This window comes from Ictalurus furcatus, chromosome 6 (genome assembly GCF_023375685.1).
Source record: "Ictalurus furcatus strain D&B chromosome 6, Billie_1.0, whole genome shotgun sequence".
Taxonomy (NCBI): Eukaryota; Metazoa; Chordata; class Actinopteri; order Siluriformes; family Ictaluridae; genus Ictalurus; species Ictalurus furcatus.
Genome location: NC_071260.1, coordinates 23,610,425 through 23,638,084, shown reverse-complemented (window position 1 = coordinate 23,638,084; position 27,660 = coordinate 23,610,425). Strand labels below are relative to the sequence as shown.

General features: G+C 41.3%; 1 protein-coding gene across 1 annotated transcript in view; it reads right to left on the bottom strand.

Moving 5' to 3' along the window:
- The window catches only part of bmpr2b (bone morphogenetic protein receptor, type II b (serine/threonine kinase)), a 60,607-nt gene that overhangs the window by 19,476 nt on the left and 13,471 nt on the right, over nt 1-27,660 (bottom strand). The window contains exons 2-3 of the mRNA XM_053627208.1: nt 12,252-12,434; nt 11,955-12,128 (exon numbers count right to left, since the gene is read on the bottom strand). Coding sequence (XP_053483183.1) covers nt 11,955-12,128; nt 12,252-12,434 — 357 coding nt within the window. The remainder of the gene's footprint in view (nt 1-11,954; nt 12,129-12,251; nt 12,435-27,660) is intronic.

The following is a 27,660-nucleotide window of genomic DNA, read 5'->3' as shown; positions in this document are numbered from 1 at the left end:
ATAATTCCCTCAAGATGTGTGCTTGCATGTGTGTGTGAGTGAAAGATGTGTGCGAGAGAGAGAGAGAGAGAGAGAGAGAGAGAGAGAAAACAGCGTGCTGAAGGGAAAATAGGAAAGAAAGCATGCTATTGGTGGCAACACACACAGCACAGATCCTTCACAAAGCTGTAAGAAGATACAGGAAAGGCAGACAACATAGTCGGAGGCGAAAACGTCCAATTAATCAAAAGTACAACGTACGCTGTTGGAGTCTAATTTGAACCTAGTGTTGTTTTGAAGCAGGGTGTTTAATAGCCAGTATGTCACCTGACAAGTGTAATCTCATACTTGTTGATTGCTACCATTGATCCTTTTATTGGAGGAATCTCTCCTCCATCTGAGACAAATCAACATCCAACACTGAATCTCTCAGCCTGTCTACCTCACACCAAAATGTTTTCGATCTGTAACCAATATAACCTCTTACAATTGGACCAGTCTGCAGAGATAAAACATACACTAGCTGAACACACTGTTCTCTGTCTCTCCGATGGTTGGTGTAGTACTGCAAATAAACCAGTAATGCGCTCTTGATCTTTAATGCAAATGTTCGCCAAGACTCTCTGCAGTAGGAAGTAATGCATAAATTGAGACTCAATAATAGACGTATAGACTACGCCATACTTTGACTGACGTATGTGGTGATTTCCACGTATGCGCAAATTGCACAGTCAGTCGGTAATGTCATTCACAAACCTCCTTACAGTAGTCTAGCTTGGCAAACAGAATGGGCCTAACTGCTCTGAGAAAACAATTTGCTTGTTTGCCTTATAACTCTGATAGGGCTATTACTAGCATATTAATAATTCCCATAAAGCCCTTTTTGTTCCATTTTCAATCTATCTCCAGCATTCAAAATATAAACTAGATTACCACAACGCAGAAGTGCTAACAAGAAGCACACAGGCCTAATCATCCAGGAGATGAAAGGCAACTTGAGAACTAAACTGCAGTACTTCACCCAGGCCTGTGCATAAAACATTGTTTGTTGCACCATTGTCAAAGCCCCGCTTGTGTGTTATGGCTGTAATGAATTACAGATACAACGGGGCTATCAGCAGTTTGACAGCAAGTGATGACACAGAGTCTTTCCTCTCTGGTTTGTTGACACACAAGCCTTTTCCTTTTACGGTGATTATGTCTGTCACTGTAGATAATTAAACACAGAGTCAGACATCTCCTATTGAAGAACTTCCATCTAGGAGCCCTGCAGCAACACTGCCAATGAAGCATTTCCTCAGAAGATAACACACCACGTTCATGCACTCTCTTGAGGCTACTGTTCCAGTACTCATCACGGGCTCATTGCAATTTTTTTTTTTTTTTTTAATCTTCATCTTGATGATCTAGCAATTTCAATTTGGCTGTCTGAGCCCTCTGTGACCTCCTATCATGGGGAGACGTCAGAGTTATGCAGTTATAAACAGAGTTATAACAGAGTTATAACCTGAACCGTTTAAAACTAGAAACAATTGAGGATTTATACAGATAGACCTGGTTTCAGTGTAAAACAACCAGCTCTACCTGAAACGCAAGAGCCCCACCCTTTCTATCTACCTGTACTATCTACCGAAGTTGGAGTTTGTGTTACGGTTGAGAATGTGAGAGTTGAGATGTAATGTGACTGACATGAGAAAAGTAAAAGGAAAGCATATAGTGGATTGAAATAGAAAGGAAAAAACAACCAAGGCAAAGCATTCTGCATTTAAATGCCATAGGTCTGAATCCTGATTAAGAGCAGATAACTGAGAGAATAACAAAGGCAGGTAAGATCAGCCTACAAAGGGAAGGGAATGCTCCAGTTACCCTCCACCCGTTAATCTTCGTTCAGCCCTCAACACAATGAGAAAAAAGCTCCTTCTGAATCAAGGACCTGCCTCTGCCGAATGTCTAGACGTCTACAGGCAGGCAGACAAGCTGGATGTGCAAGTTCAGATTTCACACAGCAGGATGAGTGTCTGTGACCATGACCCACGTGACCCTGAGCCACTTGACCTGTTTGGCCCCAGTGGAGAGAGTGCTGACATGGTCATGAATCAGAGTCACAGCTGGCCTGATTCTGCTGAGGACTACAGCAATACCTAATCAATCACTGAGACTGCTGTGTTTTAGGCTCGATCTTAACCTGCCATGGACAGAGTGAGAGAGAGCAATGAACCTGCGGCCCATAATATAACATACAAGTATGCACAGTAATTCCACCAGAGTAGGAAGTGGCTTGACTGGACTTCACGAAAATGGTTTATGCCTTCACCTGGATACTGTAGACTTGTACCTTAGAACTACTGCTGCTGCTATCATAAAGACTACAATATTCACCCTGAGTATCCTTTCAACACGCATACTGCTTGACTTTACATAATACAGTTGAACTGTAATGATTTATAATACCATTATCCCATCTCCCTTGAGCTCCACTCAAGGTTTCTTCCCATCAGCTCATGTGAGTTTACTGCCATTGCCAATGCCACCTCTGGCTTGCTCATTAAGTATCTAAATCTACAAGAGACAGTGTCTATTGTTAAAACCTCTATATTTCCTCATTAAGAAGACTCACACATAAAAAATTTACAAACAAAACAGCATAGAAATCCACCAAGAAAGCTTAAAAGTCATAGACGACAAAAAAAAAAAAAAAAAGCCAAATGCAGACATGACTGCAGGTTATTCTCCCAGGGTGCCATTCTGCTGTCTGTAGGCCGCCCACACATCTACACAGGCTTACATTTTAAACCTCATCATTAGCGACACACAGGAATGTCTCTACCATTACCCCAAACTCTTTCCTCATACAGGTCTTATACACACACACACGTATGCTTTACATTTCAGGAAGGATGGGACATCTATCCTGCCCTAAAGCTTTATAATTGGAAAATAGATGGAAGGAAAGAGGGGGAAAAGGAGGATCATAAATCTGAGGGATAGGCTTTTGTGAAAGTGGTTGACTTTGTAAGTGTATATTTATGACTCCATCAGAGAGGAGACAAGAGGGAGACTTGAGGCTGAGGGAAAACAGAGAATGGTGAAGACAGTGTCTGGAGGGAGCTCGTATTTTCAGCTACTCGCCTGCAATTAAATTATCTGCAAAGGTTAGTCCACGCTTGATCAATCAGCTTCTTGTGGCCTTCATGCCTGCTTTCATGCTCACACCCACAACCTTATAACAAACCTGAACGCACAACACATGCTCTCCACATAATGCGTAACAGACGGTCTCGAACAAAACGGAGGCGAGTGTTTGTGCTGCTCACAAGGGACAGGCTGTTTTTATTTCCAGTGTAGGTTGGGAGTGGCGTAATATATATAACTAACTAACAAGGGAGTAGCTAAACAAATGCACATGCTCTCCCCGGCTCTGCTGGCAGCAAGGGTGGTATCTTCAGTGAGTTCGGTCATTAATCATCAGTAGTAGCAGCACTGCAGGCTTACTGCTCACTGAGAGACTGTTCACTGATGACAAACATGCAAGGAACACCAAAACATACAAGTTACAGGCTGTGGGACACGCAGAGCCTGATCTCCTAAACCTAATCTCAACCACCATCTAACCTTCACAAAAGGCAAGGCCATGAGACTCCACATCTGGCTCTGGTCCGATAAGCAGAAAAGTGCTCTACAATAGCCAGGTGCAATTTTACGGCATTTTTACCTTTGGCTCAAATACTTAATCTGTAATTAGCGTCAAATCCTGGCTCATCTGAAGGAGATGAGGCTTTGTTTGTCTTCAGACAGACAAATTCCTTTCTGAACCACAGACCAGTGCACAGAAATGGCATCCATATTATCTTATGGAAGATAGCAGGTACATACCTTTATTGTTCTTATCAATATTTATTTAATTAATCTGCTTAACTTAATTCATTTGTGTTTCTTGACCTTTAGTTTGACATTCAGCACTGTAGGCTAATTCTCTCACATATGGTGTGATTCACCTGAAACAACTATTTTTAAAAGGTAAAAGGTGGAGCAGAGATCGGTTCCTCAGACTGCACTGGTGTTCAAAAATTGCTTTCAAACTCAATAAAACTTCCCAATCTTTTGGTGCCTCAGGTGGGCCTGAGATAGACTGAGTGAGAGGATAGCCTTGAGAAGGAGGGGTTGAGGGCAGGTTAAGTCCTTAAGCTACCTCTGCCCCAACATGGGCAATCAGTATTCCAGTCATTATTGCACAGACAGAACTAGAACTAGTGCACATGCACGCGCTCATGCACACATCAACGACGCAGAAAGATACCCTCAAGTCTGTACAAGGCCACAACAAAAATGTCTGTTTCCAAGTGTGTTTATGTGCAATTTATTGTATTATCCATTTAGATCACAAAAATGTCAAACACTACTTAATATTAGTTACATTTACATGTATTCATTCATTTTTAAATAATGTGGGGTTGGCGTTTTAAGGGCTAGTTAGGTGTTCACGAAAGAGGTGGGTCTTTAGCTGTTTTGTGAAGATAGTGACAGATTCTGTGGTCCTGATTGAGGTTAGAAGTTCATTCTACCACTGAGGAACAGTTAGTTAGAAGGTTCTGGAAAGGGACTTTGAGCCACGTTGAGTAGGCACTACTAAACGTTGGTCGTTAACCAATCACAGGTTGCGTGAGGGAACGTAAGCCTTCAGGTGAGTGTTGAGGTAGGGCGGTGCTGTTCCAGACAAGGTCTTGTACGTCTGAGCATCAAGGCCTTGAATTTGATACGGGCAGCTACAGGAAGCCAGTGGAGGGAGATGAAGAGGGGTGTGACATGGGTTCTCTTGGGCTGGTTGAAGACGAGGCATGCTGCTGCATTCTGAATCATCTGAAGAGGTTTGATGGAATTGGCTGGGAGGCCCGACAGTAGTGCACTGCAGTAGTGCAGTTTTGAGATGACAAGAGCCTGGACTAGTAGCTGTGTAGCCTGTTCAGTGAGATAGGGCATGAGTTACATGGCTAAGCAGTTACATGGGTCTGATAGTTACGTGGCAGTTACATGGCTAAGCTGCTGTCGGTTTTCCCCAGACTGTTTTCAACTCGCCTACTCCATGTTAAAAAAGCAACACAATGGCTCATACCTTGAAGAAAGATTGTGAAGATAATTGGACAAAGAGTTGTAGCTGGATTGCTCTACAGCTGCTACAGCATGTAAGTGGTACAAAATCAGAAAACTCAGACAGAATATCACAATACAAATCATTGTGTGTCATTTAATTTGAAAAGCAATAAATTAATCCAGAGGGAAGCTGCAGTGTTACACTGCTGTCAAGGGCTTGCTCGCTGTCCATTTTCAAGAAGTGCAAATGTTTCCATTAGGGCTGCAACAACTAATCAATAAAATCGATGATTAAAATAATTGACAACGAATTCCATTGTGGATTAGTTGGGTCTGTGACGTCACTATAGATAACCAAACCCCCCGGTGAGGTCATCTCAGAATGGTGAAAAAAAACACATTTCTATGAATAAAACACATCTGTAAAAAAGCAGAGGTCACAGCATGAGCTACTGCGGGGAAAATGCACGATCCAGGTTGTCCAGAACATGAGAATATTTTATATTAAACGCTTCAAACAAACTCGTAAGTGTATTAACGTGACTTATCGTGTCAGATGCTGCGACAGATGCGTGTGGTGTTTGTGTTCCAGACCTGTTTCAGCACAGAAATGACATTTTTACCTTTACATCCTTATCTGTAACTGTAAGAAATTCACGCCAGAATTTCCACTTTACATAAAGGCTCGCCCTGACAGCGAGCGAGACTCTATTAAACTTCACTGAACGAGCGCGAGTCCACGCATGTGCGTCAATCAAACAGCACGCAATAGAAAGCGCATTAACCGTGTTCCCAGGGGTTTCCTCTGGGTACTCCAGTTTCCTTCCCTAGTCCCCAGGTAGGCTGATTGGCATGTCCAAAGTGTCCGTAGTGTACGAATGGGTGCGTAAATGTGTATGTGATTGTGCCCTGCTGTGGATTAGCACCCGGTTCAGGATGTACCCCGCCTTGTGCCCCATGGAATAGGCTCCAGGTTGCCCGCGATCCTGTAGGATAAGCGGTATAGAAAATGGATAGATCGAGCGATAATAAAAATAACAGTTTAATCATTGTAAAATTAATTGTATGAAAGCGTTTTGCCACTAGTACACTTTGCTATAGGAACATGCTATACAGAAGTAAAGTTGCTGGCTGAGATTCTACTGGAAATGCGTAAGCGGCGTCCGTGCATAGGGTGCTTCTTAATACTCAAATCGATGATTCCTTGTTTCTTCGCTCCTCTGTCCTCTAGCCCGTGACCCGGAAATTGATCAACGTCAACCATATCAATTCTCTAATTGCCCCGTGAGGAGGCGTGGAACGAGGAGTGAGGAAGCTTCCAGAAAAGCTAGGAGCTAAGATACAAAAGGTGTATCCTATGCGGAAGCGTTTGTCAAAAAACCTGACACGTGTATAAATTCCCCACCCCCTTTACATCTGCCACAATCTCAAACAAAGCGTCCTTCTATGATGTGATGGAATTTTGTGTGAAATATAATGAAATAATATGCTTACAATGAGTATTGCAATTAATTGATCCTTGCCTGTTTGGATATGCAAAGCTCCACAAAAGATGCGTTACTCTATGTATTGTTTATTAATTCATAGCTGATTAACCCAGACATTTCACATACTATCAGTGCATTTTGCTTTATTAAGAATGTTGGTATTATCCAAGCTCGAACAACATAACGTCAGATCCCTGAAGTGCAGTGAGGTCATCCAGCTGTGCACAGTCATCAGTAATTGACGTCGCTTTGAAGTGACGCTTGAGAGAGCGAGGATATTTAATTCGACATGCTTTGCTTCCTCTCTCCTCACATCTCATCCTTGCATCCTTCCCTCGCATCCTAAGAGGGTGGAGCTAAGATGCCAGGGAAGCAAAGAAAGGAAACGAGGATGCACAAATAAGAAATGAGAAGCACCCATAGCGGTTTCATTACCACCGGTGTACACTGGAAGACTACAGCAAACTACGGTAACTCAAATAGCTCAAAATACACAGCACGTTGGCATTTTGCACTAAATGACCAAAAAAAGTAATATTTTTTCCTGAATTTTCTATGAAATGTTGTTTGCTTGTAATTAAAGTGAGAACTATTGGATCAAATGTAATAGTTTGAAAGGAATAGTTTTTTGATTAATGAATTAAGTAAAACCTTGTGTGCTTTATTAGAAAAATTTAGAAGAAATGAACACGACATTCTGTAGAAGTTCAGTAATCAGCTTTAATATTTCCAAAATGGATTTAGCCTCATACACTTAATTACAATAACTAACTGATAGAACTATTGCTAAAAATAGAAGAAAGACTTGAGACTTGACTTGGACTCCACCTCAGAGACTTGAGACTTGACTTGGACCTCAGGGACTTGTGAACATATGTCTGTTATTTGTGTATTAAATTTTTTAAATACTTTTGATGCCAAAAAATAAATAAAAAAGAAAAAGAAATTCAGGTTAAGCAGCTTGATCCTTCCAGTCCATTCATGTTGATTGCTGACTATTGTATGTACAAAGTAAATATTCACCATCTAGATCCTAACAAAGAAAACCAATGAGCAATAATGCAGAAGAACAGGGTCTACAGTTAAACTGGCAGTTGCTTCCCATGCCTCCCTTCATCATGTATTCCAACTGTATTCTGAATGAGTTATATTTATGTATTGTAATGGAATACATTAGTGAATACATTTAGAATGGTGTATTCATTATTCAGCTATCGATATTTCAAGTATTCTACCAAACCCTACCCGCATCCTCATCCTTTTGGAAGGCACTTAACACCTCCTCTCACCGATGTTCTTTAAAAAAAAAACGGGCATGCAGTTCTGTTTTGCCGAGGCTCTTCACATGAGGCCTTCTTTGAGCGCACCGGCACAACAGATCTGCTGCAAACTGCAACAGAAAAACAAATGAGTCACAGAGCTGAGCTCAGGCTTAATAGAAATGTACTGCCTGAGCATGCAAGCAAGGGCTAAACATAGATTCAAAAACTATGTTTCCATCTTTAAAATAAACAAGCTAAATCACATGAAATAACTATATGAATAAAAAGTATAAATGTCTCTCTGTCAAACAAACTAAATGAATAAGTGCATAGGTCTTTTTTTATTGTTGTTGTTAAAAATGGGCTTTTTAATATGCTGACTCTGAGCCACCCTGACAGTGCCGTAACAGTCACTCACATTCAGCAGTGTATCAGGAAGGAATTGGTGTGAAAGAAGTCAAACTAGACTGCCAGAGTCTGATCCTACACTGTAAGAGGACTGATGGAGATTTAGCTTTTTACCAGGCTGAACATTTATTTGCTCTCTAACTTTATAAGTTAAGGTTAGAAGTTAGAATGATAGACAGATGATTAATCCTCATTACTCAGTTGTGAAGACATGATAGCCGGCTAGTGGCAATGAAAAGGTGTTCTTGGGTTTCTCTATATTGGTGTAGTTCAAACTCTGTTATATTGGGATGAAAGTGAGTCATTCGGGACTGCTTGACCTCGGTGTGCAAGTTATTTATAGCTCAATGTTTTAGCTACTTCTTGCTCAATGTGCTTGACATGCTGGAGAACAAAATACACAGATTAGACGATTAAAAATGTGGGTAAGAAAATAAAGACGTACATCGGAAACCACCAGATGTGATTGCTTTGCTCTCTACACTGTATTTTACTTGTACATGGAGTCACCTCTGACGATAGACGCGAGTATACGCACCAATGTGCAGTGAGATTATAGATTAAATTTTTTTTATTTGCATAATGAAACTGCAGCATTGACATTAATCCACAGAGTTGTGAATACTTGGGTTGTGCTCCAAATCTCATTCTACTGCGCTAACTAGCTGACTATTTAGCATGCGTGCGTTCTGGTAAGCACTTGCCGAACATGCGAGATTAATCTGAACTGACAACACGCACTACGAAAAGTTCTTCCACAAGCACCCTACAATAGCTGTTTTCCTATCAGAGAGTTTTTGAGTTCGGAGAGTATGAATAACATCAGGGTGGGTTCTATCCTTTACCACTTATTTAAAAAAAAAAAAAAAAAAAAAAAAAAGTCCATCTTTTTTTCCCTGATTAATCTGTTGTCCTCTACAGCTCACCTTCTCTAGGCCCCAAACGCTGGCACAAGGCCAAAATGGAGGCTACCTCACTCCTGTGATACACACACAATTGCTATTCAGAGGGCCAATGCTAAAATGACTAATATATTTTCATTAGCAAAGTGTTTGCGGGTTTCACTTCAGTAAACTATTTTCACTCATTATTCCACACTTTTCAACAGCAAAATAGAAAGATTGGTGGTTGCATTGTTTAGAGAGATATAAAGCAAAGAAAAAGGAATCAAAAGACTTCACGACTATTGGTCATAATGATGCAGACTCCAAGTGAAATAATTCACGGCTACAGAACATGACTGCCATTGATTTTTTTTATTCCATCTATTTTTCACCTCATTGTTCTGCCATGTTTGCTCTGTGATTCAGTCCCATCCTTTCAACAAGCCCACTGCTTCTATAGAACCTCACTGAAAGCCACAAGAGAAAAAGGGGGGTGGGCAATGTGTGCAAAAGACACAGAGAAGAAAAAGAAGAGAAAAGAAAGAGAAGAGAGAGCGCATGGCACATGGGGAAGGAATGACAAAGAGGGAAAAGGTTCAACAGAAAAAGAGCAAGAGCAAAAAAGAAGTATGACAGCATTTACGGAGATACGAGAGTGTGCACAGAGAGAAGACAAGCATGGGGTTATGTCCTGAGGCGAGGCAGCACAAAGCTCAGGGCTGAACAGTTGAACACGGGCTGAGCTGGATGCTGCGTGGTGTGGCTGCAGAACATATCAGTGCTGTTTCTATGGAGAACTCTCTCAGCCATGCTGTGTAGATACAAGTAGCTCAGGGTACAAGGTACAGGGTGGCTCCCTATGCTTCCAGTGAAAATCATTTTGGGATTTAAATACGACACACACAAAAAAAATTCGAATACACTTTCGCTCATCGTCGTGACACATTTCTGAGTGAAACAGCATATCTGGGTTTTTTCAGGACATTCTAAATTGTTGTTGTACAATGACTCTGATCGATTTTCCCTCTTTTCTCAGCTTCAAAATGGCTTGCTTTTCTCCCATAGAAAGCTCTCTGGTCTTCCTGTTGGTTTATCCTTTTTTAACAACAAATGCAGTCTTCACAGGTGAAACCCAGGGCTCAGACCAAGAGTTGACATTCAGTGCTATTAATTCTTTAAACAATCAATCTAACAGGGCACACCTGAGCAACAAGAAACACCGGTCAGTCACATGTTCCAATATTTCTGATTATTCAAAAAATGGGTGGTTTCAAACTAAAGGTGCCATTTTCTAAGTTGAACACATCTAGATTCATTTCGTATTCATGTTTTGACCTCAACCCCAAATGTCTTCAGTGTACAGCACAGGCAAAAGAATTGACCTTTCTGTTCCAATATTTTCGAAGGGATCTGTATGCATTTGTTTGCTGTTCCAATACTTTCTAAGGGGTCTGTATGTACTCGCACCGGTGCATGCAGCCAAGAACAGCAGCAGTTTTTTGGGAAAATACATTCGTGTTTTCCTAAAGTATGCTATTGGCAGAGCTCAAAACTCGATTTTTTGGGGTCATTTTTGTCTGTTTTCCAGAACTCCGGCACAGTTATATCTGATGGGATTTCCAAGACCAATCACACACATTAGATGTACATACACAGAAGTCCAAAAGTCACAAAGACAAGAACAAAATGCTGACACTGATGTGGGACTAACCAGAGCCTCTTAGTGACAAGTGTGCAATTAGGTACATCCAGATGTGTTTGATTCGTCACGTGGATCGTCAAAAATAAATAAATAAAACATACGTAATAATGAATTTCTGGATACTGTGCGTGCTGAACAAGCTTATACCAGAAAATCAACCTCTCAACCAGGTTAATCTGATTGAAAAAATGTATACTTAATCAATTACACAACAGAAAGCTGTTTTTATTCATGAGAGGATTTTCAGAGTGAATCCAGTCAATCTTTCATCCTTAATCCTTTTATCTGGCTATAGGCTTGAATTTATGGTGTTATTTTACTGCCAAATGTTGAGCACAATAGTTTCATCCTCGACCAGGATTGCATTTGCTTTCATACAGAAACACACATCTATACTTGAATCTATCCTGGTATTTCACAGTTTTGTTTTCTTAATGCTGAAAATCATATGAACACACTCAATATTACACCCGAAACATTTTTTATTAGATTAATCTTTACATAGTGGAACTGGGGTGATAAAAATGGCCATCTGATTTATGTAACATGGACTTTGAAACAGCTACAAATCTTACTCTTACAACTTACAGTGGATGCTGAAATTCTATCTAAACCGGTACTTTGAAAACGGATACATCCTGCTTGTAACTGCCTTTATACGTCTGAGTGTGAGGGACTTCTCTTCGGTTTCATCCATCAATGGGAATTTAGGGGGGGTAGTTACAATCTCGGTTTAAACTATTCTGGTTTACAGCTTCTGTCACGGTTCCTGCACTGCAAATACAAGAATGAATCCTGAAGGCATGAGTAGAAAAAGGTTACGAGACGGCAGGCTGATTTTGCTCGTGCATCCACATACTGAAAGGCTTTTTATGAGCAGAGTCATTTCAAGCCTTTGCACAGTATTGCATGTGATCAAAATAACAGCTTATGAACTATTGTTACTGTCTACTGCACTCACAATCTGTCCACGTGCTAAATAATAATACGCTGAGCACCCCAGTGTCGAAATAAAGGCGATTCATTTATCTGCAAAATCAAATCAGATGGTGACTTTGGTGGTGACAAAGAGCTAATGTTCATGCTAAACATGAAGCCTTGTGCGCAGTAAAGAAGTATGAAATGGTGTGAAACAGGAACTCACGTATGGTGGCAATGGTGGAACTAGACACCCAGTTTTCAGTGAAGTTCACGTTGCACATATTTGTGCTGCAGCAGCAGAAACGGTATGTGCCATTCTGGATCTGTGACGGTGTGTTGGTCACTACGCAACGGTCGTCATGGCAATCCTGCTGGTCACCAATGTAAGTCCAGCAGCCTGTGATCAAATGTTGATGACTGTTAGTAAGTGGGTCTGAGCAGAAAAGTACACGGATGTCACATATATACTACTATAACTGTCAGTTATGAGTAAGTCATTTTTTAAAGTATATTAGTTGACCTTGTTTGACCAGGCGAATATCACCGTCGTGGGTTTTCTCCCAGAGACCGTAGCAGCGGCTGCTCTTGCTGCACAGGATGGTGTTGTTCTCCCGTGACACATGCCAATCACCAGCCACACTCTGCTCATCAAACTGCTGGTGCTGGTCAGTAAACGCACACTCCCTCTCCTCACTCTGGGCAGCTGCAGAGACAACGAGAACAGAGAGAAACAGAGATGAGGGCAAACACCACACATAATTTGCACTTTTCCTATAGGCTGACTAAAATTCATTCATTTATGTTAAGGATAATCCCACTAAAGCAGGAAAGCATTAAAGGCCAAACCAGAGCAACAGTATAAAATCTTAATTAATCCGATGTAAAAGCAGACGTCTGTTGGTGGTCCGAACACCTACAATGGCAGCCAAACAACAGAGCACCTGTGTCCTGTTCTGCACCTGCTGAGCCCCACAAGCAAGAAAAAAAAAAAAAAAGACGCTTCAACAAGTGCTATGACAATACAAGGTGGCCGCGAACAGCTGTAAGAAAATGTGTCCACTTGAGAAGGTGGTGTATACAACCAGATGTATAGATGTGTACATCAGCAATGATCATGGTCCTTAACATTTAAACCACTGGTGCTTTTGATTAGGGCTAAAGTCTACGTTAGTGTACACAAGCCCCTCATCATGGCTCACTTGTTTCCAGAGAAATAAAAGAGGCTTTCAAGCAGCATTTAATGGCAAAAAAAAGTGCCTAGCGATAAAGGCGCTGTGAAATCGGCTGTCCTTATTTCCATACACAACCAAGTGAGGCTGTCTGTCTGCCGATAACAATCTCTGCTGCAGCTGGCCTACGCTCACCCCACCTGTACCATGCAAATTAATCCTCACACTTTCTTTTTTGTTTACCATTTTTTTCTAAGCTACTCTCTCCCCCTCGTGCCACCCTTCCTCTAACCCCGTCATGCAAATAGCCAGACCTGACTTAGCGAGAGGGGGAAAAAAATCGTAGTGGCAGTCGTTTATCAGCTTGGGTGAAGTCATAGAGCTGTGCTATTATATCGGCAGCATTCAAACAGTGAACAGGGGGTGGGGCTGCAGGAGCATCCGTCCTGTACTCCTCACATGTTATGAAGACTACTTCATTAGATGCTGAGAAAGCAGATGGAGCAAGGGAAAAAGATACACAAATAAGAGAGAGAGAGAGAGAGAGAGAGAGAGAGAGAGAGAGAGAGAGAGAGAGGGAGAGAGAGAGAAATTGCAATGCATAGCCCCAGGGGAGGGCTTTGTCTGCCTCTCCACAGGAGAGAAGTCTGAAATGGCTGCACCAGCTATTCCGTACCAGGCTACTGCATCTGCATCACCATAACACCCCCAACCTTGTACCAATATAATCAGACTTCCCTACTAGCTGCCTTTCACCTACTCTGCATTGTGCACCATATACACACCTGGTCTCTTGAGATTTTAAATACGGACACTGTGTATTACAAATTTAATGAGCAAAGTTTAGTCAGAGTCAGGCCTATCAATAGGTCACTAACTGGTGATACTCAGGGTTGGAAATCAAACTAATGCATAAAGCACAGACACAATGATCAATTGTTAAGGTGCGGTCACACATACAGCAATTTTATCGCTGCAAGTCGCAGGTGCCGTACTACAAAGTCGCCAGTAGGCGTTCCTACTACTGGCTGCCGTAGTAACATGGGTGGCACAACTAGCATTCCACTCTACATTTTATTTTAGAATTTACAGTTGATATTTTCTAGAGTACGGCGATCCATCTTGATCAGTCCTGCTCCACCACTTCTTAAAAATACAAACAACAAAAAAATGCAACAAATAACCAATCCTTGTGTATGCTTATGTGCATGTGTGAGTGGGTGAGCTCTAGGCTGTGTCTTTGCTGTGGAAGCAGAGAGGGAGGTTATTAGACGCGACAGTTTCCTGTAATTTGGGTGAAAAGCCATCAGGGAGCTCTGGAGCTGAGGGCTGGAGAACAAGGCAGCTTTCACACAGATGTTGCTGTCCAATCAAACAGCAGAGAGAGCAAAGAAAAACACGCACACCGCCTCTGCTGCGGCTCCAAGAAAACTGGTTCCTAGTAGCTAGACGTATGTGACGGGAGAGTGAGCACTGGAGAGGGACAGAGCACAGGACACGAATTAAATTAAAGACACACTACTCTGTGTCTTATAAGCTAGAGAGTCTTATAAGCAAGACATTTTTTACATACACATTTATCCTGCCCAGCTCTAGGGGGCATGATGCTCTTTCTAACTCTGGGGAGACAGTAAAACCGATATGGCTGTGAGCAGGGGGAAGGGGGGTGCTTTTATTGTTTTTGGGACAGCAGCGGCAGGCTGTACCAGTTCAGCAATGACCTGCTACTGTTTATGCTCCCGCTCAAGGTTAGCTCTGCTGCAGCTTGAAGATAACGATAAACTCTGCCTTACAGAGGTGGACCTTCGAGTCCACCCCCTCGTCTTTTTCTTCCTTCTTGGTTTGTAATTTGTTTTTAATGGAAGGACTATTCGTCAGTCTGCACTGCTCTGATGCAACAAAGGCAGAGAGTCATTTGCTGTAACAAAAAAAAACGAAAGGGAATAATCACAAACTTGAGTACCAATCATGATTACCCTGTCCAAAAACAGAGGCAGTGTTTGCCAAAAGGCCAGAGGGCCTGTGCCCCTGTGCTTTACTAAGAGCTGTCAGGGGAGTTGGCACAGGCTTCATCTCCTGCCACATTCTCTCCAGGTTGTGGAGGTGCCAGGCTGGCACTCATACGGCTGGCAGCGGGAGGGAGCACTGTTACCGGGGGATAGAGCAGAGACCTCAGCCCTTGATCTGGACCAGGGAAAGAGAAGAATTAAGGGAAGGGGAAATGCACTTCCAGGACCATCTGCTGCCGCACAAGCAGCATTATATCTAATATTAACAATAGAGATGGCACGCAATCGATATTGGGCCGATACCAGCCAAAAATGCTGGATCAGATATAGGGGAAAAAAATCTGATCCTGTAACAGAAGAAAACTGGATTTGGAAACGATTTTTTTGAAACTAGAAATGTTAACATATACAGACATATGACCTTATTTTTTAGCTAAGGTTGATCTTATTATACTTATACTTTATTATATTTACTATGTAAGTAAAAGAGTTCAACTGAATTTAAAAAAAAGTCTCAGTTTTAGCCATGTATTTATTTATTTTTTTTTTATTTTTAAAGTCCCCATGAAATCAAAATAAAAGTTTTGTGCTTTTTACTATGAATGTGTTAGCCTTAAGGTTACCTCCAAAACAATGACAAAATTCACATTTAGAACATATATACATAAAAAAAATGTTCAGTCTCTCTCTACCACAAATACAGATCAAAATTGTTGATGACATCCTTCTGCACTTTAGCACCTCATCAGACTTTCTGTCCAAGCAAACGCTCACTGGAATCTGAAGTGTCCTGCTCCCAACAGTTAAGCTAAATCCTACTGGAGATTTAAAAATGGGGCGGAGCCACTCAATCTGTCCCTCCCTGACTTCCTGTTTCAGCAGAAATTTCATTAACACACCGAATAACGCTATACATTTTAAGGCACATCACAGGGACTTTAAATGAAGCACTTCCAAAAATATATATTTTTTAAATGATAAAAATTATAAATGTTAGCAATTTTGAAGACAAAATGTATCAGATGGGTATCGGTATGGGCTGATACTCAAGGTTTCAGTATCAGTATTGGGATCATTATCATTGCATTAGCAGAAATGCAAAAGTAGTATTGTGCCATCTCTAATTAAACAGATCAATATTAACACAGTAGGTAATTAAGCTAGTTTTTCCAAGCAAGTCAAAACAGTGGGAAAATATTAGGAAAAACTGAATCAAGAGTTTTTAAAATCAGTGGAAATGTATCTCCCTTCAACAAATTTTATCAGGAAAGAGAGGAAGGGGCGGCTCATTCATGAATACAGAAAGGGGAGTAGAGTCTTCCTGCAACTCTGACTAGCGTCGTTGCTTTCACTCAGCATATTGTGTGTAAATGTTAAGTAATGGTATGTTGTCCTAGTGGTAGAGTAGATATACAATCGTGAAAAAAACTTGTACGCCCCATGGAAATATTTTTTTGTTTGTTTGTTTTTAATAAACATATTTGGACAAGCAAACAATTTAAAAAAACATTTTAAATTAACAAAAAACAGATGTTTTTTCACATGGAAAAAGTAAGTATACCCCTTCATTTATCACACCTTCAAATCCAGAAAATTAGACTCCGGTGTTCGTGATTGGGTGCCAGTGAATAGAACCTGCTTAGGGATTGCAGGTGGAACCTGACTTATTTATACCCCTCTCATATCTAGTGTCTGGTGTTCCCTTTGCTATTGGGGTGTGTGTTGTCATCGTGCCAAATTCTGTAATTCCTTCAGCAAAAAGGTTGTGGATGCCTATGAGTCTGGCAAGGGATTTAAAAAGATCTCCAAATTATTTGAAATACATCATTCCACTGTAAGGAAAATCAACTACAAATGGCGTGGATTTCAAACAACTGCCAATTTATCCAGTACTGACTGTCCCAGCAAATTCAGCCCAAGAGCAGACCATCTGATGCAAAAAGAAGTCTCAAAGAACCCCAAAGTTTCATCACAGGATCTGCTAGTATTCTTGCAACTGTTGGAGTCAAAGTGCATGAAATTGCACAAATCTGACCTGCATGGGAGGCATGCCAGGAAAAAGCCTTTGCAAGACTACTGTTTGCGAATGAGCATATAAGCAAAAACAAGTCCATTTGGAATAATGCGCTCTAGACAGATGAATTAAAGATAGAGCTGTTTGGCCACAGTAACAGCAGACATGTTTGGCATTGACCAAAGACAGCTTTTCAGGAGAAGCACTTCATTACCAACTGTGAAGCACGGTGGTGGAAATGTTATGGTTTGGGGTTGCTTTGTTGCCTCAGGGACTGGACACATTAGATTCATTGATTCAGCTATGAATTCTGCATCATATCAAAGAGTGCTTGAAGATAATGTGAGGCCATCTGTCAAAAGTTGAAGTTGAACCAAAAGTGGACCTTTCAACAGGATAATGATCCTAAGCACACTAGCAGATCCACCAAGGAATGGCTCAAATAGAAGAAATGAAGGGTTATGGAATGGCCTAGTCAAAGCCTGGATTTGAATCCCATTGAAATGTCGTGGGAGGATTTGAAACAGGCAGTACATGCAAGAAAACTCTCAAACATCTTGCAACTGAAAGAATATTGTATGGAAGAGTGGTCAGAAATTCCAGAAAGCCTGGTGGACAATTATGCAAAACGCCTAAAAGACGTTACTAGCTTCTGAGGCTAAGGGTATACTTACTTTTCCACAGAAAATCTATTACATCTATTGATATTTTTGTTGAATAAATTATTGAAAAAGCTATTTTTCCTTGTGGATTTGTTCAAGTATATCAACTTCATTAATAGGCACAGTTTCAAAGATGATCAAAATGTTTGCTTGTCCAAATGTGTCAAAAAAAAAAAAGCCAACAATTTCCATGGGGTGTACTTATTTTTTTCCACATGACTATGTCCTCATAACAGCTCTGCACTGCATCCTACTGTATTTTGTCAGGGATTGCCAATGTTTCCATTTCACTGCACATTTTAGCCAGCTAGTGATACATGACGGCCCCCAGCATTCCTGTCTCTGAAATGATCTTCTGTCATCTATGCAGGCTTTGTATGCGGCAAGTAACCAACGATCGTGCCTTACACCACAGTTCCAGCCCAAAGGACCACTGTAACTTCTCACCAAAAGTTAGATGATGATTACAGGTCTATTTCTGAAAGGATTTATGTCTTGTTGTTAGGTACTGGACTCTGGGTGTGGATTACTTCAGTCACCTAGAGTACTTGCGTGCCTATCACTACGAGAGACTAGATGAAAGGTATTCAAACTGTGGGCACACAAAAGAACTGCAGGGGGTATGTGGGTGAGAGGTGATCCAAAAATCTGACTGAATCAGACTAGCCAAACTATGCATTCTGTGTAGGAGCTCCACATTTTAACATGGGATTAGATAAAAACACCCTCATCCCAAAAGGGTTTCCCCCCACGCCCCATAATAAAAACAGAAGATGAACCAATCGACATTTTGCATGTATGTTTTGAACTCTGATATTAACTGACAAGTCCTGCCCCCTTCCTTCATTTCACATTAGTAATGTTTGCCCCATGCATGTGGTGACCGATTTGATGCCCTCGCTTTCTGTCAAAGAAAGTTCACCAAAACTTTTTGTCCAAAAATAGCTTGTTGAACATATTGCAGTATTGACAAGCTTGTTTTTGCTGGCTAACAGTGAAGGTAGGGAAGGGAAGTTCTTCAAAAACTGAGAAGTGGTCCTCGCGGTGAAAAAAAAATTAACATATCTGGTCCAGAGGGAGAAGCAGCAGTGGATCTTGCATTGATTCAAAAGACCAGCACATAATACACTTAAATTCTCAATGTTTACTCCGATCGACATCATATAGCTCTCCATCTCTGCTACCTTTACAATCACAGAGTATGCATTATACAGGTCTGAGACACACGCTTTCTTTAAACTTAAATGTAGATTCATGTTTCCTGCCTTATACCGTTTTCAAAGTTAAATTAATAGATGTTAATATCACACAGATGTTAAATGCATATTGCCTGTTGGGACACTTGCATTGAAGAGACCAGTGTAGTACAACTCGCCCAATTTGTGGAATCATATTGTTATGCTGGCAAAGCCATTATTCCCTACTGAGAAAGCAGTGCTAGTCTGCCTGCAGGCAACACCACCTCGAGCGACGCTCACCACTTAGATCTGTTGCCTTGACCCAGCGCTCAAAGTACAATCAAATTCAACTTTGACCCAGTTTACACCAAACTTTTCAAATCGCAACTTAGACAAGACCTTATGTGTCGTAACAAAGACATGACTCTCTAGCGGACCAGCTAGAAGTGCACTAGCTCTCTGATGAGGTTGAACTGGCCAGTTCAGTTCAGTCTGCCGAGAGAGAGCCAAAGCCATCATTCGTACAGTGCGCCTACCTTCATGGTTTCCAGACTTTATTCAAATGCTTTTTCAGAAAAAAGCTCATTAAAATATATACTATTTGCAGTTGCATTTTCCTTATGAGCACAAATAACATGAGACAATTCAAATTCAGTTCATTTCAAATTCATTCGGATAAGACAAATTCATGCATACAATGGCTGCCAAAATTATAATGCATGCAAAGTATATCTGACATCTCATTTTCTGTCTAAATTGGTCTGATTCGGTATACTGAAAACGTAATAGCAATCTTTCCATTTGTTATTGTATTCTCATTCCCACGCAGAGAAAAAATAAAAAGTCCTTTTGTTTTTGTAATCCTGTCTGTATTTGCATCCATTACATTTTAATGCTTATAACCATTAGTGATTAGTTTATAGCGCTAAGTGGTTTTGTTTCGCAGTGGTGCTTCACGTTACCACTAAACAGATGAGACACGTCTATTTGAGATTTGACACAGAGCGCTTGTGCTGCCGCTTCATGCTTTGTTGGCTGAGACGTTTTTGGATATGGTCTTGCCGAGAGTCGATAGGCCTGACCTTGGACTATTGGTCTGTGTTGGAAAATTCACTCTAATCCAACATGTTACTTTTGCCACTCACTCCGGTGGTCATATACTGGATCTCATCTGTACATCTGGTTTATATAATGTCTCTGTTACTGGTTTTGATTTTGCCCTCTCTGACCATAAACTTAAAAATTTTAGCTTTTAGTTTTCCTATATCAATACCGCCCACTAAGAAAAAAAAAATGCTTACCTACCGTAAAGTCAGTTCTGTGAACCCATCAGCTTTCTCTGTGTCAATAACTTTGTCAGACTCCTTACTGTCCCATTGTCCATCAGAAATGTGTTGCGTCTATAATCATGCTCCCAAGTACTCGAGAAGCATGCTCCTGTTAAAACTAGACTGGTTCCATCCACTCATCTCTCACCCTGGTTCACTCCTGAACTTCAAGCTATGAAAGCTAAAGTTCGCTGCCTGGAAAGATTATATAGAAAAACTGGACTTTCTGTGCACTGTCTGGCCTTTACAGAACATCTGCATAACTACTGTACAGCCGTCACTGCCACTAGTTCTTCCTATATCTCCAACACTATCAGGAACTCTACATGCAGATCCCTTATTGCTATGGTAAAGCAGCTCACTAACCCTCCACGGCATGCCATCTCTGGTTCCCAGAAGCTTGTAAATAGCTTCTCAATTTTTTTTTCAGACAAACTGAAGTCAATCTCCGAATCTATTGCCAAAGACACCCCTCATACAGGTGCCTCACTGAGTTTATGACAACCTCACTCAGAATACTCTTTCTCTGCTTTCACTTACACCACGCCTTCTGCTACAAGTGATCCGATTATGAAGTCCAATTCTACATCCTGCCCGCTTGACCCTGCACCTACTACTTAGCTCGAAATGTGCGTTTCTGAAGTCTCACCTTCCATAACTCATCTGATAAACTGTAGCCCAGCTTCTGGTATTGTTCCAGCAGAACTAAAAGCTGCTGCAGTGACCCCAATTCTTAATAAATCTGGCCTCGAGCATCAAAATATGAACAATTACAGGCCAATCTCAAATTTACCATTTTTAAGTAAAATTTTTGGAAAAACTAGTGGCAGCACAATTAAGGTCTTATTGAGATGCAAATTCTTTGAACCTTTTCAGTCTGGAGTGTGTCCAGCTTACGGCACTGAAACTGCTCTTCTTCGTGTGGTTAACGACATTCTCCTGTCCACTGATTCTGGGTTAATAAACATTTTAATTCTCCTCAATCTAAGCTCTGCATTTATCTCTTGTCTTTCTGAAATCAGCATCACTGGTCCAGCTCTCTCCTGGTTCGCCTCCTACCTGAGTGACAGAAAGTATTAAATCACTATTGAAGGGTACAAATTCAGGGTTGCTGAATGAACTGCAGACGACCACCATGCAGTGGAAAAAGAGATAAAGCATCAGGTTTTGCTGGTGTTTGTAGAGAAAGGTACACTGGAGACCAGAGATGTTTACACAGAGGTTCCCAAGTCAGACAATCACTCGGCTAGATTACGAAATCTGCAAGCATTCCAGGCAAAAAGCTCTGCAAAACAAGCTGGAAACTGCCAAAAACATTACAGTAATAAAGAATACTTTAAAAAAAAAAAAAAAAAAAAAAAAAAAAAAAGGAAAAAAAGAAAAAAGAAAGTTAAAAAAAAAAAAAAAACAAGAAGGAAAAAAGAGACCTGTTTATACATACATGTGAAAGTAACTGCATAACACGTCCTCAACCCAGATTTCTGAAACACATACACAGACTCTGGACTCTGACACTCCGACAGTGTCCTTACAATGCACACATCCTTTTTTGTGGCTACAGGCACATAGAAGAAGACCCTGAAATTTCACACCCTTGATGCAATCCTCTTCCCCAAATGCCAAAAAGCTGAACGACGGATGTCCGAGTATGAAGCTGGGGGTCGCAAAACATTTACAGAGGAAACAGCTCAGCCTGTGAAGCCCTCCCTCTAATCCAACACTCGGCTCAGCTTGATCGTTGTGGGTTCCTAAAACTACTTTGGCCTGCAGTCCATTAGACTCCCTCGCCCTAAAGACCTCCATGGCTGAGCGCGCTCTGAAATCAGACAGAGCATCATGGTGTTATGAGGCTTTGGATAGGTCAAAATAGAGAAAAAAAAAAGCTCCCTCTGACCACAGAATATAAACAGAGAGCATGGGAAGGTCATATTTAGGGGGTGAGAGACATTTCCGAAATGCATTATTAAAGTCAAGAGGAAGAGGCAGTCATAAGTGGACCATTAATGTGTGAATAATAGATGCCTCAATTTGTACCACTACATAAATTCGAATTTGTGTTAACTGAACTGACATTTCAACTGAACAGATTAAAAAATAAAAACCCCCACACATTCGCTTGATTCAGAACAGGAAGATGGTAAGAATGCTGAACAGTGGCGTTTGCTGAACATGAACTCGCTGCTATTCAGAGAGCAGAATATAAAAGCCCGTGTCCAAAGAGTGCAGCCATCCCATCATTCAGTTCGTCACCTAGGCAACAGACATCACCAATCCAGTCTCTGTCTCTAGGTGAAAGAGGACGTACATACTGTTCCTCATAAGCAACTTTGGTGCGAGTGCCCATGTGTACACACACGTACAGTTACAGTGAAAAGTCTGTGTATATGTGTACATGAAAGTGCATTCTACATGTGTATACCCATTGTTTTAATGCATATGTTTAGAAGAAATATTCTGTTCCCAGATTCCTAGTCACCAACCACGATTCAGAAAACAAGACAGATATTTCAATTGTCAAAACTCTAAAGTATTGACCTGAACGGGCCTTTGTAGTATTTTTTTCCCCTCCTGGGGCTGGCACAGATCCAGTGCAGTTGTTGAGAGACAATGAATCAGATAGGGAGACAGATTAGCACTGTCTGTCTGCGGCATGTCGGTGACATCAGTCAGAGTAGCAGGAAACACTTTACTCATTCATCTCATGTGTTGAGTCACCTGAAGGAGCCGTCACACCAACATATACACGACAGACAACACTCGAAGACAGGAATTCGACAAAAATTTGGAAAGGTTCAGTTATATAAAATTCCTATAAGCAACCGATATGTCTGAATGGTGATGGCAGGGTGATAAGAAGTGATCATGTTTCGTTTCGTAGTGGTGCTTCATGTTGGCACTTTTGACTAGCGACATACACTCCGAACAGATCAGACACCACACATCTATTTGATGCAGAGATAATAAACATATGCTTCTTTTCCACCCTCAAACAGACTTTTCTTAAACAAGCCATACCTTCAGTTTGCTAATCAGACCAGAGAGGGAAATGAAATGGGAATACAAAAATTATGGAAGTCTGTGAAAATGCTGCTCTTTCTGACTTGATATCTCTAGCCCTGGAGCTAATTAGCTAAATAATTTACATAAAGGCATGTGACCGAATAAACCACAACCGAGGATCTGCAACAGAAGCCGAGCCATTTCATGTTTAGAAAACTAGACACGCTGAACTACGGCCAGGTTTTTTCATAAGTTGTTCTGCTTTATTAAGTATTCAGCAAAAAATCATCACGATTGCAGTCGATGTAATGATAATAATAATAATAATTATAATAATAATAAAATTAACGGTCTACATACTGCAGGAGATCATCAAGCCTTTTTTAATTCTGGCTATAATCTAAAAAACTGCAAAGTAGAAAACAGAAGTTTTAACAATGCCTGTACATCAGTAACGTAACAGAGGGATAAATCGGATAATTAAGATATAATTGCTGACATTCTTTCTGAAGGATAATGAATTTCCCAAATTATTTTTTATCTCCTCTCTAGAGGCAGCAAAAATGTCTAATTAAAATGATTAATGGTGAAGATGGAAATTCTTGGGCATGATGATTTGAGAACATTCTCTTCAGATAGGTTTTATGTCTGTGCTCAGGGAGAATTGTGGATTGGCCCTATGTGTTGTCTGGAGTTCTTCACCCAGTCCCTGTGTCGGCTCAGTGACTGAAACTCAGCGACTGCACACTCCACGCTGAGCTGCCTGTGTATGGCGGTGAGGTCTGCCAGAGATGGACATGGTCTGAGGAGTACGAATCCCAGACACACAGAGAGCGGCACCTGCTCTCTCAGCCAGCCGTATTCCTCCATCTGTAGACAGATCACCATCCCTCCAGCTCTCCATACGTTCACCAATCTGTCCATCTTGTTATACTGAGACTGTACCTGACTGGCATTTATGCCTGCCTATTCATGGCTATGTCCACTGCAGCAGCAGTTCTAAATGATTCAGCTGAGAAAACTGATCAAGCTTAAAATGCTTGCTTGCGAATTTGAATCTTTATACGAGTCACTTGAGACTACTCGGAGCAGGAAAAATTGAATCAGAAATCATTCGAATTCCAAAGCTGATTTGATTCAGCCATAATGTGACCTATTTTTTTGTTTATTTTAAAGAAATGATAACGGTAAGTGGGAAAAGCAGAGTGTAAGAGGAACACAGATGCACTGAGGGACAGAACAGTAGTCAAGTAAAGATAACTCCACTCTGTTAAATCAGGGACAATCATGACCTCTCACTCTCTTCCCATGCATCTAATACATTTAACCATTCATTCAAGGCTTGGTGTACAAGTTCAGTAGTTTTTGCGAACTATTAATTATATACACCAGCACTGGACCTGGATGTATGAAGCATGCTAGATATTAGATAAATTACTATGAATAACACAGTAAGATTTTGGATTTTTCCATATTTTCCATAATTTAGTAACCTGCCAGTTCACACTCACGAGCTAGCTCTCCCCAATCACACAACAGAGAGGTTGAAGTGGAAGAACTTGGGAGTCCTGAACAGAGCCCTGACCTCACCCCCCCCGAACACCTTTGGGGTGAACTGAAACGGTGACTGCACCCCAGGCATCCTCACCCGACATCAGTGCCTGACCTCACTAACGCTCTTGTAGCTGAATGAGCAAATCCCCACAGCCATGCGCCAGAATCTAGTGGAAGCCTTCCCAGAAGAGTGGAGGTTATTATAACAGCAAAAAGGGTATTAAATCTGAAACGAGATGTTCAAAAAGCACATTTAGATGTGATGGTCAGGGTTCCACAAACTTTGGGCCATATATTGTATGTTACTGATACTGGAGCTTACTTTTCTTGGCTGCCAATAACTAATTTGCAACATAACCCAGGCAAACTACCAGCGAAGCATTTTACATTTGGCTGGAAAAAGCTAGACTTTTACAGACTGTCAGCTTGCCTTTTTCTTCACTTTAGGAATTGCAAGAGGAAGCAGTACACTACACCATTACACCAAAATAACATCTATTACAGGAGAACAACCCTCATGTTATATAAAAGACTATATTCAAAGATGCGTCCTTGCGCTGGGAGGAGCATGATGGCTTAGTGGTTAGCACGTTTGCCTCGCACCTCCGTGGTTGGGGGTTCGATTCCTGCATCTGCCCTGTGTGTGCGGCGTGTGATCGTTCTCCCCATGCTTTGGGGTGTTCCTCTTCAGTCCAAAGACATGCGTTGTAGACTGATTGGCATTTCCGAATTGTCCGTAGTGTGTGAATGGGTGTCCTGCGATGGGTTGGCACCCCCTCCAGGGTGTCCCCCGCCTTCCCTAGGATAGGCTCCCCACGACCCTGTATAGGATAAGCGGTACAGAAAATTGACGTCCTTGCACTGGGTGTGCGGATGAACACCCACCATGGGAGAATTTTCCATCTAGAATACTGTCTTAGCTTATTTAAAATAGCAGTCACATTATTGTTCTGTGTTCATTTGGTTTTTTATTTACACCAATATGCAAAGTAAATCATTAACATCACCATCATAGCTTTTAGAAAGAAAAAGATCACAGTTTGTCTATATTTCAGGTCAGACCTGATATTAGCTTGAACACAGCTTGTCTGTAACTTCTTGTGTTTTACTGATGGCTCATCAGTGTCTCAAGGCCACTGTGTACTAAAACAACTGAAAACAAAAAGGTCAGCGAACCTTGTGTCATGTCAGACTGCAAAAGTTAAAGGACACGAATTAGGCCTAGTCATTTACACGTTAGAGCGAAAGTGCTGATTCATATTCAATTCATCACTAAATCTTTCTCCCCTTCTCCACCTTGTTACGCTATGATGTTTGACTTCTCTTCCTGTGATGATAGTGAAGGAGAACTGGAGGCCATGATTGCCGTGTGAATGTTTTCAGATCACGGTCTCAAACAAAAGATTAGAATTGGATTCGCACAAGACAGGATGGGGATGGGGGGGGGGGTCGTCCCCTCACTTTCCAACCGCAGTTAGACAATGCGCAATCATCAAACGCATGTGAGAAAGAGACACCGTGCAGAAATGATCTGGGTCTATAGTAACAATGTCAGAGTTGATCCTAAAACGGCTCGTGTTTTATATCGCTGCACTGTAATCCAGGTCACAGAAATAGATCAAAGATAGCGTTCCTTTCCCCTAAATCCTCCTGCAACTCCCACCGGTGTAAGTAAAAGATGTGAAGGGACTACAAAAAGATCTCAAGGCAGACCAAAAGGCACAAAGAACAAACAGTCACTGAAGAAGGAGCTTCAGCATGGCAGAAGGCTTTCTTTCCACTAGCATATACGCACTGAAAGATGTAATTATGACAAAAGGGATCGTCGGATTACGATGAAACCAGATGGGGTACACCTCAACATAAAACGACGCCTGAATTACCTTTGAGAATGCGGTTTTGCAGCAAGCAGCCCTTTATACACGTTACTACTGAGGACGAGCCTCTATATTCCTACATAAAAACAACTCGGGTAAATTAAAGCCACGCTCAAAGTGACAGTCACATACTAAACTAAATGTTTGATATTTATGCAGTGATAAATATATTGTAATTTGTTCATCCCATCCAGGGTGTAATCCCGCCTTGCTCCTAGTGTTCCCAGAAATAGTGTTGCAACCAGAACAGTTTTTAGTCAAGCTTACATATGCTGCTGTTTTAAACTTTCCCTGCATTCCACTTGGCATTTTTATACTAGGTACTAAAAGGATTTAAACTGTACTCAAGTACGTTTACGTAACACTTCGTATAACGGAAGAGAACGTTGTTGCCCGAAAAAGAACACGGTAAATGGCGCGCTTATATAGCGCTTTTATCCAAAGCGCTTTACACTGTGTCTCATTCACCCATTCACACACACACTTGCACACCAATGGTAGCAGAGCTGCCATGCAAGGTGCTAACTTGCCATGAGAGATTTAGTTAAATGACCAAACCCAAACAAAACTGAGATGAGCCTTCTGTTAATAGAGAAAAGAAGTCATTTTTTATTTATTATAAAAAATTTTTGCACAGCTTGCATTGGCAGAGAATAAGTGTGCAATAGAAGAGAGAGGAAGCTGGTGCTGAGCCTGCTGTCTAGCTTTATGGACTGAAATTTGAGCTCCATGGCAAGCGGCTGCCCTTCTCCCCCTGATTGACGCGGCTGAATCCAATTACCTGCAGGTCTTCATGACAGCAGCAAACCCCATGCCTGCACCTCTCTCTCTCTTTCACTCCATTCAAACTATGTTCATCAGCCTCTCAATACACCGGATAAGGGCTTTATCGAGCATTATTCATACCAACTCAGAAAGGAACAGATCTACATACTAACAATCACTGAAGAGGATCTGGGTCTACATAACTCCAAATCTGCACAGTAGTGGGGGTTCACAAGTTATTTTTCCGTCTTGCTCCTCCTACCCCGTGAATCCCCACCTCGCTCCCTCAATCCTCTCCACCCCGCTCCAAGTTCACAAAGAAAGCTGCATGGACTTGCTGGCAGGACTCCAAACTTTAGTAATGCACTAATGA